At 40.1% G+C, this 18,184-nt stretch overlaps 4 protein-coding genes across 6 annotated transcripts in view; 2 read left to right on the forward strand and 2 right to left on the reverse strand.

Moving 5' to 3' along the window:
* LOC112488364 (unconventional myosin-XV-like) overlaps positions 1–6,370 on the reverse strand; it is a 13,267-nt gene extending 6,897 nt beyond the window's left edge. Inside the window, exon 1 of one of the 2 annotated variants that reach the window (XM_025064180.1) lies at positions 5,899–6,370. The gene's annotated coding sequence lies outside the window, so the exon portion shown is untranslated. The remainder of the gene's footprint in view (positions 1–5,898) is intronic. The other variant, XM_025064179.1, reaches the window with a different exon arrangement.
* A 211-nt stretch (positions 6,371–6,581) lies between these two features.
* drg2 (developmentally regulated GTP binding protein 2) lies at positions 6,582–9,714 on the reverse strand. Of its 2 annotated transcripts, none has more exons than XM_008330148.3 (14): positions 9,569–9,714; positions 9,278–9,371; positions 8,879–9,039; positions 8,670–8,759; positions 8,508–8,568; positions 8,347–8,437; positions 8,181–8,253; positions 7,959–8,049; positions 7,667–7,764; positions 7,501–7,577; positions 7,324–7,412; positions 7,190–7,248; positions 7,047–7,100; positions 6,582–6,845 (listed from the first exon to the last, which is right to left on the reverse strand). In XM_008330148.3, exons 2-14 carry the CDS (start codon positions 9,339–9,341, stop codon positions 6,759–6,761), a joined length of 1,095 nt encoding a protein of 364 aa, XP_008328370.1. In that variant the 5' UTR covers positions 9,342–9,371; positions 9,569–9,714; the 3' UTR covers positions 6,582–6,758. The 2 variants fall into 2 exon arrangements, with proteins under 2 accessions (XP_008328370.1, XP_016896168.1); XM_017040679.2 differs by having other exon boundaries at positions 9,278–9,366; positions 9,569–9,679.
* A 104-nt stretch (positions 9,715–9,818) lies between these two features.
* gfer (growth factor, augmenter of liver regeneration (ERV1 homolog, S. cerevisiae)) lies at positions 9,819–11,055 on the forward strand. Its single transcript, XM_008330147.3, has 3 exons — positions 9,819–10,072; positions 10,234–10,436; positions 10,563–11,055. Exons 1-3 carry the CDS (start codon positions 9,854–9,856, stop codon positions 10,723–10,725), a joined length of 585 nt encoding a protein of 194 aa, XP_008328369.1. The 5' UTR covers positions 9,819–9,853; the 3' UTR covers positions 10,726–11,055.
* A 134-nt stretch (positions 11,056–11,189) lies between these two features.
* Positions 11,190–17,880, forward strand: syngr3a (synaptogyrin 3a). Its single transcript, XM_008330146.3, has 4 exons — positions 11,190–11,521; positions 14,125–14,359; positions 14,451–14,596; positions 14,935–17,880. Exons 1-4 carry the CDS (start codon positions 11,420–11,422, stop codon positions 15,142–15,144), a joined length of 693 nt encoding a protein of 230 aa, XP_008328368.1. The 5' UTR covers positions 11,190–11,419; the 3' UTR covers positions 15,145–17,880.
* The last annotated feature ends 304 nt before the right edge of the window (positions 17,881–18,184 follow it).

An 18,184-nucleotide genomic window follows, 5' to 3' on the forward strand; every position in this document is an offset into this window, starting at 1 on the left:
CCCTTTCTTGTCCCCCCCCGTCTGGAACCAGACACTGTGTACCCTCTTTCACAAGCCTGGTGTTCTAAAAGGTGCGCCGAGATACAAATAAACCACAGTCCTTTAAAACACGATCTTCTAATGTAGTTGGAATCTCAGCCATGGTTGCTCGCTCACATTACAGTACGTCTTCAGTCCTTAAATGAGCTGTTGTCTCTTTGAGTAAAAAGAGATGGATGTCTGTCTGGGAATATTACATTTCAAATTGCAGATGCCTGTTAGATCGAAATGTACCCAATGATAACTGCAGAGTCTCTCCGTTTTACCAGTTTGTTGCTTCTTGTTTTCCCATTCAAGTCCTCAAAAAGTATCACATCCACCGTAGCGGGAAAACTCTTGTAAAGTCCTGGTTTTGATCCTCTTCGCAAGTCGGTAGTTAATGTCCAAAGGTCACCGGATGAATAAAAGAACCTGCTGTCCCTGTGAAAGAATCTGTGTAGTCCTTTGTGTATCTCCCATTGTCAGTGCATCCTGTGAGTCAGGGAGTAAATCCTCATCTTGGCAGCTGTGCCAACTTTGGCAGGATGTCCCCCCACCAAGGAGAGCTGACGTACACGCATCAGTTTGAGTCTTGGCCTTTTGGGCTGTCCTCCTCTTTGTCTCGGGATGAGTGTGTATGTGCGCCGCGTAGGCGGTGGTGTCATCCCAATTCCACGTCAGCTTGCCTTTATGACCTCCTGCAACCTTCTGCATCTCTCTCTGGTTACTGCAACTTCATCCATTCTTGTGCTCACCTCAAGTTGAGGCCTTGACGTATCCCTTAGCACATGTGTGTAAATATATGGGCATGCAGCAAATCTGCGTGCGTGGATGTGCATCGGTGTGAGCACTTCTCCAGTTATAGTTACAAACGGCACGTTAATACGACAGCTATACTGCGTCAGAGTAACCTTATCTGCAGACTCGCTCCTGCATGAATAATACAGGTCGACTGAGCTGTTGCTAAACTGGGAATATTACGTGAAACACACACACATGCACACACACACACACACCTGTAGGAGTGACATGGACCAAAGCCTGAGTCTAAATGGTGCTCTACTGTATATCATTTGCTGCTGGACACAATGAAAGACCTAGAAGAAGATAACTTTGACTTCAGGTTTGACTCTTCAGTCATGCAGCTAAACAGATCTTCAATCTTCCTTTTTACTGCCATCCAAGGTTATGCAGATTGAAGATTAAGTTACTATCAGTCACTTTAAATTGACCCCAGACATGCGTGTCAGTGTAATGAATTGTTTGTCTGTATATGTGGCCTTGTGATGGACATGAACTGTCCATGGTGCTGCTTTACTCCTGCGGCTAATTCTAGTTCCCCTATCACTCTGGAAGATAAATGATTGTGTTTCCTGTTTTGAGTTTCCAATTGTAAATATGACATGTACAACTTTGTCTTGTTGCAAATATTTAATTATTTGTAATTATATGTAATTTTTACTATATGTACTTTATTCAATTTATTCCCTTGTGATGTAGTTTTTTTTGGTCAGAATTTTACTTTCATATAAAAAATGTAATATATGTTGATACAAAATATGTGTTATTAATATGGGATATGAAAATAAAAGATTCAGATTTATGTATATTCAAAGGAATTAAACTACTGGGTTTTTTTTCCTACTTAAATTCATTCTCAGACAGAGCCACACATTTACATACTTCATGTGTTGGTTTACATACACGATTTAACATCGTTACAGAAACGCTGATGCTGATGTTACCACCACTGTGATACCTCAAAGTTAGCTCTTTGATAACGGGCTGATATTCCAGGAGGTCATCTCAGTGGCGGATATGAATGTTTAATGACTGCCCTGTGTTCTGCCGACAGAGCATGGATAAAACATTCATCGCCAGCGGCTCTAAATATATCACAAAGGGTTAACTCCACCCAGGGGTGCTCCTTAACCAATATATGACACACATTAGCTAAGTCAAAGGTTGGAAGCAAAATGATCGAGGCTAGCTGGCAAAATAAATATATAGAAAATTTCAGAAAATGCAAATCCATGTTTGAGACTAAAATAGTGCATTAATGAACTGAGCAACAGATACAGAAACTTTGAATATACAGAGGGGAAGAAAGTCACATGAAAGAATTGACAGGTGGAAAAAAAATTGTCTCATGAACAAAATCTCCTCACGGGCCTGATGTGGGGGATTAGCGGGGCAGAAGAGGCCCCCAGGCCAGATGTTTGGAACCCCTGGGTCCAAAGAAAGTCGAAAATGAGTTAGAAGTGGAGTTAAATGTAGGGATGCCAGGAAAGAGAAACATGACACAGGAGTAATGAGGGAGAGCGGCAGTTTAAGGTGAGGAGAAGTCGCTGCTCACACGTGCCAATCAACGACAAGGCGCTTTCAGCAGACGCACTCAGCGACAAAACTAATAAAGAAGATCACCTGTGCAGAGTGGAGCCAACAGGCTCATTAGATGACACACACATGCACAACTTAATGCACATGAAGCTACACACACACACACACACACACACAGGTAAGACTCACAATGGAGCTTGCATGAGGTTGATGAATGCAGCATCGACCCATAATTATCTAAAGGGACTAGAAGTCCTAACACACTATAATTAGATAAGTGGGCATGTGTCAAAATGTTTTTATTAAATTACATTTTAGAAAGTACCATCCAAATAGCTTTTTAAGATTTTAGCTTAGCTTTTACTCCTCTTTGTTTAGCACTTCAGCAATTAATTAGGTTTTCAAGGGGAAAAAACATTTTTGTATTTTTTAATGTTAGTATTTATTTCTGTTTGCATTGATACACAAATATCTAACTAAATATATTTTGTGGTTCATTCAGAGCTTAAAGGCCATTGTAAACGTATAGCATTCTAAAAAAGGAATTCTGATGTGAGGGAAAGTGGACTAGAAAATTTAACTTTACCACTAGATGGTGCTAAATCTTGCACACTTTATTTGTCCATATAAACGACATTTAACTCCGGACCAGTTTTTGAACTGCAGCGACACACCAAAATCACCATCTTCATTACGTCACCTGAAGTTCTCCTAACAGTTCAATTAAAGACACTGATGCCTGTCAGAAATATTCGTCTACTTTTTATTTGCCCCCGTGAATGTTTTATGCAGCTGTGCAATACATGTTCAAACACAGGCAGACAGGTCTGCAGTAGCCTTCAAATGCAGAGAGGGTGAGACAGGAGGGCGATGAGCTGCTGACTCAGGTTTCATATAAGCCTTTAATCCCCATTCATGTATAAAGCTACACTGCCTGGATTATTATAGAGTTTGACAATAGAAAAACATGAGAAGACAGGTACACACATGCAGACCTGTCACAGTGGGAAAACAGAGACAGTGTGACAGCAAACCATGACCTGCTAAAAATCAAGGCATCACGTTGTACTTTAAAAAGGTGTTTCGTATTTTTTAAGCTTATCCTTGAAATTACATGGTCCAAAATGTAACATTTCAGACTATAAAGTAGATTTGATTTCAAATCTATATTTTTTCTATTATTATTTTTATTAATTAATACTTTTTATTAATTATTATTTTATTTTTATTTTTTTAATTTGTACAGTAAAATTAGAATAAAGAATAAAGAAAAGAATATTGTAATCTCAAGCTAAATCCATGACGTTTACTCCTTCTAAATTAACTAGGGTGATAATTAGCTTACCTTGTGTATTCTTTTGAATGTATAAAAAAAAATTCCACAAATGTCAAAATGTCAAAAACTCCATGCCTCACTTAGATTCTGTGATGCTGCTCTGATTCCTGCTAACCTTTAGGACCCTCGCTGGGGGGGTTTTATAGCTCTTAAACACCGCCCAACACACTGTCTCTCTCCCTCTCACACACACACATACACCAACACACACTTTAAAACACATCATTCACTTTATTTTTCCCTAATAACATGAACCAGCTGAACATACAATGGTACCATTGATGGCAAACACACAGCTTTCTGCTTCAGTGAACCTTTAATGATAATCTGTCCGTCATCTTCAGCACAGATCGGACTACAAACAGAGGAGGATCGGCTCACAGTCTACTTTCAACACCAGCACTGCACTGATTAGGTTTCTACGTAAACAGGCGGCACATACATGTGCTGTGTACCCTGTCCGGCTCCACGGAAGAGCCCCAGTGGACAAATGGGTGAGTCCATTGTGCAGTAAGGGGCGGGACACACTCACACATGTGCAAGCACAAACACAAACACAGTGTACGCTATCATCCTCTCACACCAGTGTTCTGTGTATCCTTATCACAATTGACATACACATCTGCCACAAAAGGCTATTATGTTCTCTCTGCCACTCTCTCTCTCTCTCTCTTTCTCACACACACGCAAACCTTCAAACATACACACAAGGACTTGTGCTTAGATGCTGTCCTCAAATTGTCAAGCTTTTTTTCAACTTAAAGTTAAACTTTAATTATTTCAATAAAGTTTTTAAATGTAAATACAAGCTTTTTTTCAACTTAAAGTTAAACTCAATAAAGTTTTTAAATGTAAATAGATGTTATTTTCACATCAGGCTCTTGACCCACTTGTAGGCCCTGACCCACTATTTAGTAAACACTAAAGACAACATCTACATAAAACTATTGCTTAAAGTAGCCCATTGATCCCGGCCTATATTTTTGTGTTATAGAACACAATTTTAAGATTTACTCTAGGCATGAATTTCCCTTTAAATGTCGTAATTTCACTGAGTTGAGGGAACCTAATATGGTACAGTAATAATAAACATTTTAGTATGTAATATTGTACAGATTCAAATAATAATCCCAACCTATTTAACCGTAAGTAAATAATTTGAATGCGTTAATAACAGTATAGCTGCAGTACTATCAAACATTATTGTTACAACCTGCTGACGTCATTGCACTGACTCCCTGCAATAACCAGACTCCAGCGGTAGAGGGCAGAAAAGACCAAGTAATCAGAGTTAGCAGCCCGATCGGTCCAAAATTAATTATAAATGTTATGGCGGCCTTCATTCTTTAAATTTAGTCAGAATGTTGCTTAAGTAATTGTATTGATTGAATCCTTACACAAATTGACTTTCTTTAGAAGAAACTCAATAACGTGAATAATCACCTAATGGCAGATTGTTGTCTATTTATTATTTCTTAACGATCTTTTCTTCCGTTTATGAATGAGACGAGATGCTAATTAGCCTGCTTGGAAAACAGAATGTAATTGGTTAGGACTTTTAGTGCAAACAGGAAAAAAATATCAATATTTTGCGACCGTGACAACTTGTCTTTACTCAAAAACAAGCAAATCCAGCGGACAATGTTAGACTGGTGGATACTAGCATCGTCTGGAGGACTGGTTTCCAATTAAATCATTTTGTTATTCAAATGTTAAAGATGGCTGCTGACGGCGAACCTGTACTAACTCTGTGGTCAATTATTTAATTACACTTGTTTATTTTTAAATGTGTTGGGTTTTTTTGTTTGTTTTTTGGTTAAGCAAGCAACAAGTGTAACATGAGTATTTTATCTGTAATTACGCCTATTATTTTTCTGTAATATTCGTTTTGTTAATTGCTACGATCTGAATCGCCTCTGGTGTTAAAAGCTTGTTTTAAAGAGGTCAAATTTCAAATGTGTATGTTTTTAATGTTATTAAAGTAAAAATGGCAATAAAACGCTTTTGACTGTGTAGAAAGTATAAAGTCATTTTCAAGCATTCGGCTTTCAAGCAATAAAACAATGTCAACAAACCACATAAAAGAACAAGGCTTAACCAAACAAATGCTAATGCTAACTGGCACCACAAACACACAGTCACAGTTAGCCATGCCATATGGAGCCAAGTAGCATCAAGTGTCATGCCTGCTCCACGGTACACACCTAGTCAACCGTACCTGAGTGTCACCTTTTAGTCCAGAAAGTTATTCCTGCGCCATTTCCGTCCTTCAGGTGATTCCAAATCTCTCCATCCACAACTCCCGCTGCAGAGACATGTTCAAGGCATCTCTAAGTCCAGGTATGTTTTGCTTAAAGACTCTTCCCCTAACTCTCCCTCTTTAACTCCCTCACTCTCCTGATTAGCGTCGCACTCATTCCCCCTCTCTCCAAGACCAAAGAGATGCTTGTGAATATTTAATGGTGCTATTGTGTTTGTCTGGGTGCTAGTGAATGGGGAGTATTGGCCAGGAGTCCATACCATCTGAAAGTAAAATGCTTTAGTCTGAGGACTCTAACGCACAATGTGTTAATATGATTTAGCAACACCTGGTTGTGATTTGACATCCCTCACTTCATCTGTCACTACTCTCTATGCATCACCATATTGACAATTTTGAAAGAATTATTCTATAATTAATTCAAACTTTAACTACTTAGTTGAAGTTATTTAATAACATTTCAAACATCAATTATGGGTTTTAACTATCTTAAACTAGTCTAACTTTAAAAAAAATAGACCAAGTTCATACAATAGATAATTAATTTATATTTTAACTAACAATTTAAATCCATTGGTTACCGGTGCTGGAGACAACCAATAATAATAAAAAAAACATACAAGAACCTAGTTGTAAGTAATTTATTATTCCCCACTTTCTCTCTTCTTTACAGATAAAATGAATCTGTTTCTGAGCAACCGACTCAAATCAAACTGTTTTCTTTTCATAAGAAGTTGAATTAACATATACAAAATAATAAAGGTGGTGTTGTGTATCTACTGTACAGTTTTCTTCTCATTTTGTTTATTTCTTGACAATCTGGATGACGTCCTCGTGCTCCATGATGTGTGTGAGCCCCACCCTCTGTGGGCTGTACTTGGTACTGGTTCCCTGGGGGACACAAAAAAAGATCTCATTCATATACGAAGAGGACAAGAGTAAAATGGAATTAAGGAATCAAGTTTCTCATCAGTAAATATGGAAAATACTGGACGATACAATTAACGTATTACTGTCTAATTCTGCACAAGTCCACCACATTAATTTCATATAATGGAAAAAGATACTTTAGAAATTAAAGCTGCTACTTACCCAAACAAGGGCATATTTGAACTGACTGGCTAAGGTTCTGTGGATCCGATGGCACTGCAAAGAAAAATAATAAAAATACAGTTAATTTATTTATTCAGCACAAAGTTCATTAAACGTGCGTTTGTTTGTTTTTTCTCATTTACACAGTGTTCAACACTTGCTCCTCTTCTCATGATGATGGCGTCGTTAAAGTCCGGACGCTCTGAGAAAAAAAGGATAATTCATAAAAAAAATAAAATAGACAGATGCAAATACCAGAATGTGTTTTTATTATTACCTCCTCTTTTCTTTGTATAAATGCAAATCAAAGACAGATAATCCCAGAGCGTCTCCAAGAGGTAATCCAGGTTCAGCTTCATCCCACAACTAAATGTTTAAAAAAAGAAAAGCTTCACTCAACTTCATCCATACTGTGAGTCAAACAACGAAGGAAGAAAACTGGTTATTTGCAAACCTGATGACAACACTGTGAGGTCGTCGAGCAAGACGGTCCACTTCTTCGATGGAGATTTGATCCACCTTATTGTAAACCTGAATAAAACAACAACAACAATTGTCACTCAAAGACACTTCAACAGTCACGTCAACTGCAATTCCATTATTTGGGTGTTGAGACCTACATATAAACAAGGCATGTACACTCTGTTCCCCACGATGACGTCAATGAACTCGTCTGGGGAGCAGTCTTCTCTGAAGAGGACTTCAGCATTAAAGATTTCTGAAGGGAAGTTAAAGAAATCCAATGGATGATTCATCACCGATTACATTTTTTTTTATCCAATGGATGATTCATCACCGATTACCTTTTTTTTTTTTAAAAAGAAACAAAACAAAGTATGAAAATTAAATAAACTAATTTTAGTTTTTTTATTGTTCTGGTATCTGCAGCGCCTTCTACTGGCTGAAGGATACTGTACTCGTGAAGGATGAGCTGAACCAGTTTCTCAGAGCACTGGGTGAGAGGAACTGTAGAGTTGTAGGAGAGACCACCGCCTTTTTTCGGCTGCAGAAAGACATTTTCATTTCATTTTTTATTTGTTAAAAACGAATGTATTTCTTCAGTCAAATATAATTTTGTTAGATGTTGATGTTCATTGCCCTTACTTTCTTAGAGAAATAAAACCAAGACAGTACCTTAAAATAAATATTTGGTTTCCTCCTGTTGAGTCTGATTCCTACTGACTCCAACTCTTTTTCCAGAAGATCTCTAAGGAGATTAAAAAAAAGAAGAATTCATTTTAAAACACCCTCAAATATTCATACGAACTCAAACTGGACACACACAGAAGCTCTCACACACCTTTGTACATCTCCTTTAGTGGCGTCCAACATCATGACGACGACATCTGCTGTCCTGGCCACGGCAATGACCTGCCGACCTCTACCCTTCCCTGAATGAACATCCAAACATCAGTATACTATTTGGTAAATGTTATGTTTATAGAAATATATGGCTGGTACCTTGGGCAGCACCCTCAATGATTCCTGGTAGATCGAGTAGTTGAATGTTTGCCCCTTTGTACTGATGACAACCAAGGTGAAAAAAATTAACACCATGATGGTAGTTATCAAAGTGTTAACAGTAGAGAGATAAAGTAGACTGACAAAAACGTTCATGCTTACCTCAATGACACCAGGGATGCAAGTGAGAGTAGTGAACTCATAAGAAGCAGCTTCACTGGCTGTTGATGTCATCAAACTAAGGAAGGTGGACTGTAGAACACAACAAAATGACACGTGTTGAAGGACAAGGACTTCATAGTCTCATATTGTTTGGCACAAAACTGCAGGTTAGAAATTACTTTTTTATTTTTTTCACCATGTCAACATACCTTACCCACTGAGGGAAAACCAATGAGGGCCACCCTGGCATCACCTGATTTCATAACATCGAAGCCCTCACCTTTGGCCCCCGCTGACTTGGAGGGCTCCAGAAGCTGAGATCTGTACTTGGCTAACTTGGCCTTGAGCAGACCTAGATGGTACTCAGTGGCTGCAGGAAGAGAAATACATGAGCTCTTTTGTCCGTCAGAGTGTAACTTTACTTAGACAGATGTATGACACTGTAGGTATGGCACATTACCAGAGTTTACTGTAAGACATTAGTCAGAAGCTACGGCGTTACCCTTTGTCATTACTGAAAAGCAACAAACCCAAACTGCTTGCATACAGGTTGCATCAAGTTTCACCCAGGCTGTAGCTCACAGTTAGCCTCATGACAGCTCGCTCACCTTTGTTTTTCTGTGTACGTGCGATTTCTCTCTCTATTTCCGCGATTTTTTCCAAGATACCCATCGCGGCGGTTCAGGTGATGCTACAGCTGCTCTGCGAGCGAAAAGGAACAAAAACACAAACGTGTCATTCCACAGTTGTTAGCCTAACATAGGCTAACATTGCTGCTAAATAGTTGAAAAGCCGCAGCCGCAGCACAAACTCGAAAACAACAATGTTACATTATTAAATAAGCATCAAATGGTTTTAATGTCACGCTGTTCAGATTTTGTTAGGGGTCAGAAACTCACACTTTAACAGTGCTTTCTCTCCGCAGCATGCACTCACAACCCTCATCACCGACCGGAACACGATCCGTCCCTTTGAACGGTCCGGGTGGAAACAAGAAAAGGCACCATGTCTACATCACTTCTGACATGCTGAGTCGTCGGTACCCACGGAAGTGAAACTGTATAACCGGAAATGGAGTATATTACTTGAACATATGGAGAATATTTCTAAACAGAGTAGTCGTTTATGTGTTGTTTTTCAGATAAGTGTGTAATTATTTAACGCGGAGTGACTTCACAGTAAACATGGCTGCGCCCACAGGACCGGGAGGAACGTCAGGTTCAAGTCCTCCCGGGTTTGAAGGTTTCCCGTTTCCAGTGAGTGACAGATCTCCGGGGGGAAGCTCCGGTAAAGCGCAGGAACAGGAGCAGGTCGGCGGAGTGAAGAAGAAGCCGTGTAGAGTGTGTACAGACTTTAAATCGTGGATGAAACTCCAAAAGAAACAGACGACAACTGCTGCACAGGTAACTGGAGGGCACTGACGTTCAACATGTTCTTTTGTGGACATGTTACGTTCGTTTTGAATGATGTTATTTCAGATGACAGACGATATTATCGCCAGCACGATAAAAACATTCACAACAAACGCGCCGCGATAAGCTCCATGTTTAATTTCATCCTACAGAACGTCCCGGTTACAGAGTCAGAGCCAGAGTGTCCCCTGGACCGAGAAGAGCTGGGACGTAACACCTGGTCCTTCCTGCACACTATGGCTGCATATTATCCCGACCAACCATCGTCCACCCAGCAGCAGGAGATGGGACACTTCATCAACCTCTTCTCCAAATTCTTCCCATGCGACGAATGTGCAGAAGATCTCAGAGGAAGGTCAGTCAACTGACGGGGCAGTGTTGAACTTAATGACAAGGTTATCAACACTCTAGTTCTCCAACAAACCTAGTTACAAGACAGAATAACAAAGTTGTCATGTGACATTTATTTCACTCTCCACAGATTAAAGACCAATCAGCCAGACACCGGCAGTCGCCACAGTCTCTCCCAGTGGTTCTGTCGTCTCCATAACGACATCAACCTTAGACTGGGGAAGCCAGAGTTTGACTGCTCACGTGTAGACGAGCGGTGGAGAGATGGCTGGAAAGATGGTTCCTGTGATTAATGGATGGTTTCCAGAAGACGAAAGACTGAGTCATGGAGTTCTTACCAGCAGTGGCCGCCACAGCCCTGAGATGTTGAGATCATGTTGATCAATGAACGCTTTGTTGCTGAGAAGACCATAACAAGATGCAGGAACACACTTTACTACTTGACTATCTGTTAATTACTGTGCTGTGATAAATCTCATACTATTTTGGTCAATACTTGTCAATTATAATTATCAATTATCATTGGTTGTTTGTTTTCTTTCTGTTGTCATTCTTAAATGTAAGTCTTGTTTAATTATTCTGTCATCACAATACAAAATAAACATTATATTTTCATGTTGAAATACTTCCAGTTGCCAATTTGATCTATGGCGTCCGATAATGTTACTAACTTTTAATGATATAAATATAATATTTATAAACGCTTTCCTTCGCCTCACAAGGTTAACAATCACACATTCTTTTTGTCTCTCCTCCTCCCTCTGTCTTCCTCCCTTCCTCCCTCCCTCCCTCACAACCTCGCTGCTGTGACCGCGCGTCTCTGGGAGCGCGCAAAAACGGGTCCGTTTCCTTCAGCTTCAGCAGCAGCAGCAGCGAGAGAAGCGCATCATCCTGCCGTGGAGCCGGGAGAGCGGAACACAGAGGAGCGCACACACAGGGAGAAGGGAGAAAGAGAGAAGGGAAGAGAGAAGGAAAGAGCGAGAAAAGATGGACGGAGTGGGATCGTTCGGAGCGGGCCGAACCGGCTCCACTATCGACCCGATCACCTTCGTCAAACAGCCGCAGACCATCCTGAGATTGCTGTCCTGGGTGAGAGCTGGTTTTCACGGTACTGATGTGTGTGATGAAGAGGAGGAGGAGGAGGTGGTGCTGGAGGAGATCTGTGTTGTTGCGGCGCCTGACTCGTGACGTGTTCTCACCATAATAATGAACCCGCCAGAAACCCAGTCATCGTTATTAAATAATGCGAAAATATAATTAGACAAAAGTAATGCCGAGTATTTCTCCATGTATTACGGTAGAAATACACGGTGCAGGGTGTAACCCAGTAGGCCTACGGTACATGACACCGTGACCATCAGATGTAGGTGTTTACAACAGAAACCAACCGTTGTTGTCCTCGTCGTGATTTAATCTCAACGGCCAATTAATATTTAAGTGTGATAATATGTGAATAAACACAACTGTGGAGATGAAGAAAACAAGAACAGAATCACATCATCGTCCCCTCATCCCACTCGGTTTCGGTCTCGCGCTCCACGATTTTTATCGTCGCCTTTATTTTTCTAGTCAGTTCTTTCAGTAATAGTCTGAACCATATTGTTTAGAAGGTCGATGACATTTTCCTGTCAATTTTTTTTCCTGATTTCGTTTTCTCCTACACGGTCGTCGTCCGTCATCTCACCTGTGATTGGTCCGAGGACACGTTTACGCACGCTGGGCCACGGAGCCGCGTCGTGTCCCTGACGTTTGATGTAACGCGTCACCTCTGTGTGACACGGGAAGGTCCTGACGCTCTGTGTGGTAGTAAAACACCGAGGAGAGCTTCAGCGTGAAGGTTAAAACAGTTCCTAATGTTGTTTGTCTTGTGTAACATTAGCTGGGTTACTGACTGACCAGTGCAGGTGGACCGTGGGTCCGGGGGTGGTGTGGGCTGGCATTTAAAGGCCAGATGTCGGTTAAATATGTCACCGGTTTGGAGTAGTTCATCAGCTACTCCAAACACAGCTGTCAGATAAAGACTTGTACTGAAGACCACCACCATAATACTTCAAGTATAGTGTGCAGGGATTTTTCAAAAACACTTAATCAAAATTTTCCAGTCAAAGATCAAGACGGGGTCAACAGACAAATCATTGAAAACACAGCATACCTCTGCTGCCACAGCACTTACACAGATGTGATGCTGATCCGTTATAGAAAACACACAAATGTTATGGTGATGTGGGAAAAAAAAAGCTGTGGGAAAACGAAAACACACAAATGTTATGGTGATGTGAAAAAAAAGCTGTGGGAAAAGAACTCACTTTTTAAAATAAAAAAACAACCAATTAAAGCTCTTGATATTATTTAAAATGTACATATAAAAACAACCGGGAAGGAACGTTAAGCATTTTTTGGTCAACCTCCCATTTTCCTTTGTGCTGCTGGAGATGCGTCCACACCATGAGTTAGCAGATCCATTAAAAGCAGCCTTTGTATCTGACCAGATTATTCCCACACATGTGATTAGTCTAAAATGTGGACCTGACATTATCCCATTGTGTGCACCTCTGCTATCATATGACCCAAACCCCCGAGTGTGTGTGTGTGTTCCTGTGTGTGTGTGTGTGTGTCACATGGTTCTATTCTACCATGGAGTGTTGGTCAGCTGATCAGTGTCTGAACAGAGGGATGGATGGAGGGAGGCAGAGACATGAGCCGAGAGAACAGACGCAAAGAGGAAAATACTCATCTGTATGTTGTACTGCAGTATTAGTAGTAATAGTAGTATTAGTAGTAGTAGTAGTAGTAGCAGCAGAGGCTGAGGCTGCTTTTATCACGTACACGCCGTCAAATCAAAAACTGCCTGAGGGCGGTTTGATTCTCTGATGGGAAGTCAAGCGTCCTAGTCTTTGGTCAGTCGTAGAGAAGGAGGTGAAATTAGGTTAATGCTCACGGTCTGAGGACGTACAGAGAAACCAGACCAGTGTTGCAACTGTTTACAAAAACAACTGTCAAGCTGCTTCATTTCCAGAGCTCAGTCAATGCTCCTGAGACCTCGATTTTGTGCATTTCAATTCACAACAACATTGATTTTAAGGGAAGTCTAAAAAACATCTTCATATTCTCCAACACGTTTCTCCAGATGTTTCCTTTTTGTTTAGAAAGCTCGTCCACTGTCCGGTCATATGAAGAGAATGACGGATTGTCACATGTACCAAATTCTTAGAGCTATTTTTATGATCCTTTGGGGTTTTTTTTTTTTTTTAGCTTTCCAGTTTGTTGTGTTTTTATCACGTGATTAATCACGACTAAATCACAGCTATCCTATGATTATTCGGCTTAAAAACTGTTCATGTTTAAATGCTCTACTATTTATATATTTTTGAGGAAAGTCTAGTTTTACTTTGATTCAAAACACTTAATTTGTCACCAGGGGGCAGTGGTGAGTAAGAATAAACAGCGCAGGTTCCATTGCGGTTCTACTGTTGTCATGACCGTCATGTTTTAACTGTGCTGTGTTTTAGTTGCAGTTCAAAATGTCCTGTAATATTGTCTTGATTTAACAGATCACTACAATCCAACAATCATTTCTTCTGTGAGATACAGTTCAGTCAATGGCAAGAAAAACAGCTGAACACAGAGACGTACCTTTTTTATACCACTCATTATTTTGGCTGTTCGTCATCTCTCCTGTCTTCCATCCACAGATATTTTCTCTGGTGGTCTTCGCCTCCATTGTCAACGAGGGCTATGTCAACATGGGCAGCGAGCGGCTCCACTGCGTCTTCAACAAGAATGCAGATGCCTGTAACTACGGCGTGTTCGTGGGCCTCGTCGGCCTCCTGGCCTGCTCCTTCTTCTTCCTCCTGGACTACAAGTTCGCCTCCATCAGCTCGGTCAAAGACAGGAAGAAGGCTGTGATGCTCGAGATCGGCTTCTCTGGTGAGGAGAAAAACTTTTCCTGAAGGAACAAACGAACTGGAGGTTTGAACTTATTTTTAGTTTCACTCCACCTTCACTCTGGTGTTGGCAGGTTTTTGGGCCTTCCTGTACTTCGTGAGCTTCTGTTTCCTGGCCAATCAGTGGTCCCGGACCACGGCTGATGAGCTGCCACTCAACCAGGGGGCAGATGCAGCACGGGCAGCAATAGCCTTTTCCTTCTTCTCCATAATTACCTGGGTAAGGATGTGAAAACACAGAGGTGACCAGGTATTTAGATCTGGGGTTTTCATATTAACTGCTATACACTTCCCTACAATAGATTATTATTATTATGCTTGAAAAAACATTGGAGAAACATTATCTAAACCAGGGATTCCCAAAGTAGGGGGCGCAGAGCTATTACTGGGCAAGTGCAGCAGGGCAGGGCAAATTACTTTTAATTTGAATATTTTCTTTATTTTCTCAAAAGAAACCCCTAATTTGTAATATTACTTCATTTGTTTAATAAGCATGCAACAGCAGTGTATTTTTAGTACTAAAAAGAACTATTTCTTCCTCCCTCCCTGCCTCTGTAGGCTGGTCTAACAGTGCGTGCCGTCCAGAAGTATTTGCTGGGCACAGACATGAGCCTGTTCACCACAGAGCACATGGATGGTGGCGCACCCACACAGCCTTACCCCTCCAACTCACCAGGGGGCGGCAACACTGAGACCACAGAGACCTACCAGAGCCCACCATTCACCGAGAACAACACAGCGCCCACATACCAGGTTCCTATTTACTGAAGATAGAGCTGATGGTGGAAAATCAGGATCCAGGAAAGGGTTGAGAGTTAAGTTAAAGAAACTTTCTTTCTGTGATGTTGTACGTGCAGTCATTTCTATGTAGGTCTGAGCTGAGCAGTTTTCAATAACTGATAAAAAAAAAGAAAAGAAAAGAAAAGAAACAGGGGTTCTCCTTCTTTGTTTCCTCCTCTCGTTCCAATGTCCTCCGTAACATTCCAGCTGTGTCAGTTAGACCTGTGGCTTTGTTGAACATGGCTTTTCCAGCTCTACAGCAGGAGCGGTATAATCAGAAGAGAGAGAGAGAGAGAGAGAGAGGATGAAAACATTTAGGACCTTCATCCTACTCTTTTCTCTTACATGAAATAGAAGCAGTAACTACAGTCTGGTCGTTCCTCCTCCTGTTTTGTTTTGTTTTTTCCTTCATTGCAGTGAAAAGTCATCATGTAGTTTTGAATCTGCATGTTTTCAAACTTAGAGACTGACCAAGTGCCATACAGCACTGTGTATTTCAGACAGTGACTCGATTTAGTTTAGATTTTCACAAAAACTGTAAAATATATATGCATATATAGATATATATACATATATATGTATATATATATCATGACGTTCTGTATGTGCTGTGGTTTATTGAGGCGAGGCTCCATCAGGCCCGGTGGTTCATAAAGGCACTGTCTCAAATGACTGACAGATCTCAGGCAATTAAAATTAGTATTTCTTCCAAAAGACGTGAGACAAAATTCTGGAAAGAGCCCTGTTCTACAGTAAAAATGACTATTTTCCTCTTACTTTTTATCAGTTGTTGACCAAACTGCTATTCGTCTTTAACTGTCACAACCCTGACGTAAGAACTGAGTGTAAGATTACATTTTCATTCTTCTAAAGCCAGTTTTTCTATTTTGTAGAAAAGTCTGACAGTGTACGACAAAGCTTTAATTCTTCCTTCTCGTCTAAACTAAATCCGTTTATTTTACACTAACTATCATCAGTCATTAGTATCACAGAGAGAGTCGCCCGTCCATGACGCCGATAACTGTCATGTGATCTTTGAGCCAGTGCCGTATGTTGATTGTCATGTGCATAATACAGGATGTGAGTGCTGAGATGCTGATTAAGAAGCTGCCAAACTGCCCTTTCGTTCTTATTGTTGTCTTCTGATTAACATATTACTACTACGGTGTTAATATCAGTGGGATTGTGGGTGATCACAAAGCACTAGGGTCTGGGGGGGGGCGACAGGTCAGGGCGCTGGAGAAATTCAGTTCAGTCTTAAGGAAAGAAAAAAGAAAGACCAAAACAAAATGACTAGCTCGCTAAGTCATCGATTCTGAATCCTGCTGTTGACGGAGACGGGTCAGAATTTGTTACCATGGTGACAGGGATGGGTGGGTGGATGTGGATCACTAATGATGTAGATAGTAACCATGACAACTGTGTCCGTGTGTAGCAGAGTCTCTGTGTCGTGGTTGACATACACTTGCCATCAGTGAACATGTTCAGTGTGTGTGTGTGTGTGTGTGTGTGTGTGGACATATAACAAATATACAGTGGATATAAAATGTCTGCACACCCCTGAAAAACTGCCATAAAATGAAACTTACAGTAATTGGACACAATTAGTAATTAAAATTTCTGGTCATAAAATTACTATTCAATGTGAAACATCATGCTTGTAAAATATGGGGTTTTTTATACGAGTGCTTTAATATATTATAATTCTGTAAAGACGGAAAACATTATGGACACGAGGAGTATTTTAACAGGGGTGTGTGTGAACATTTTATAACCACAGTGTGTGTGTGTACATGTATGTAAGCGTGCATGTGTACAGGCGTGTGCTGTCTGTAACTCCATGACAGTTATTTCATCAAATGTATGTTTGCGTCGGTGCAGAGGAGAAAAAGTGTTTGTCTTAATTATAAAATAATTTCCACAAAAAACATATTGGTGTCACTAAGTTATAAAACAGAAAAAAAAAATCAAGTGTTTTTCATCCCCAAATAACAGTCAATTGATCATCAGGTAAGAAGCTTTACCTGTTCTAAAACTAATCCTCCTAGACAGTGCCCTCTGCTGAACAGAGGTGGTTCTGCAGCACGGGGACAGCTGCGGCTTTGTTTTTATAAAGTAATTATGACGACGATATTAATATAAATACATATATATATAAAGTATTAATAGTAATGCATGGAGTTGTTGTAGAAGAATCATTATGTATTGAATACTGTGTCATTCTTAAGTTGAGTGAGACTGGGCAGCCATTGTTGCAGCTGACAGTGTTCCATGAATCACAGCGTCAGACTTTATACTTTATACAGTGATTTTTAGCTCAGCTTTATTCTAACTTCATTTGCATAATTTATTTATTTTTCTTCATTTTCACCTCCTTAAAAAACTGAACAGAGTTCCAGACTCCAATTTAAATTAGAAAAATTTAAAAATTCCAGATTTAGATTTAGTATTTAACTTCAGTATAATTTAGGATTAAAAATCTCTTCCATTAAACAGAATAGAGATATTATAATATTTTGGTTCACATGTCAAAATATATTTTTGGATTAAGTTTATGTAAAATTCCTAATTGACCTAAAGTTGACCTAAACAGGGTGATGTCGGGGGTGTTTGGCTCTGTGACCTTTAACTACTTCATTATTGCTCCTCACTTAGAATTGAATCAATCAGGAATTTAAATGTTTGGCAGAAATGGAAAGTATGAAATAAAAAAAAAAAAAAAAATCAGTGTAGTCCCAGAAATGTTGATGGGTGTAAATGGTCCACTCATGACCTGATCAATGGTTGTGTGCCACTGGGGTCAAGTGTAGATGGAGGTATTAGGCTACAGGTCAGGTCAGGTTGGTATTATTGTTCTCAGTGCTTCAGTCTTTTCAGTGTAGTAAAAAAAAAAATTCTTATGATAATAAAACAAACATTTGTGTGTTTTGTGCTCTGGCCCATGTTCACTACTGTGGTATTGGTTGATTGTTAAATACAGTATGTTATTGAAGTAAGTGGAACCCGTGTCTGAAGATGTCCAGGGTCT

Source organism: Cynoglossus semilaevis, chromosome 17, assembly GCF_000523025.1.
Source record: "Cynoglossus semilaevis isolate Cse_v1.0 chromosome 17, Cse_v1.0, whole genome shotgun sequence".
Lineage (NCBI taxonomy): Eukaryota > Metazoa > Chordata > Actinopteri > Pleuronectiformes > Cynoglossidae > Cynoglossus > Cynoglossus semilaevis.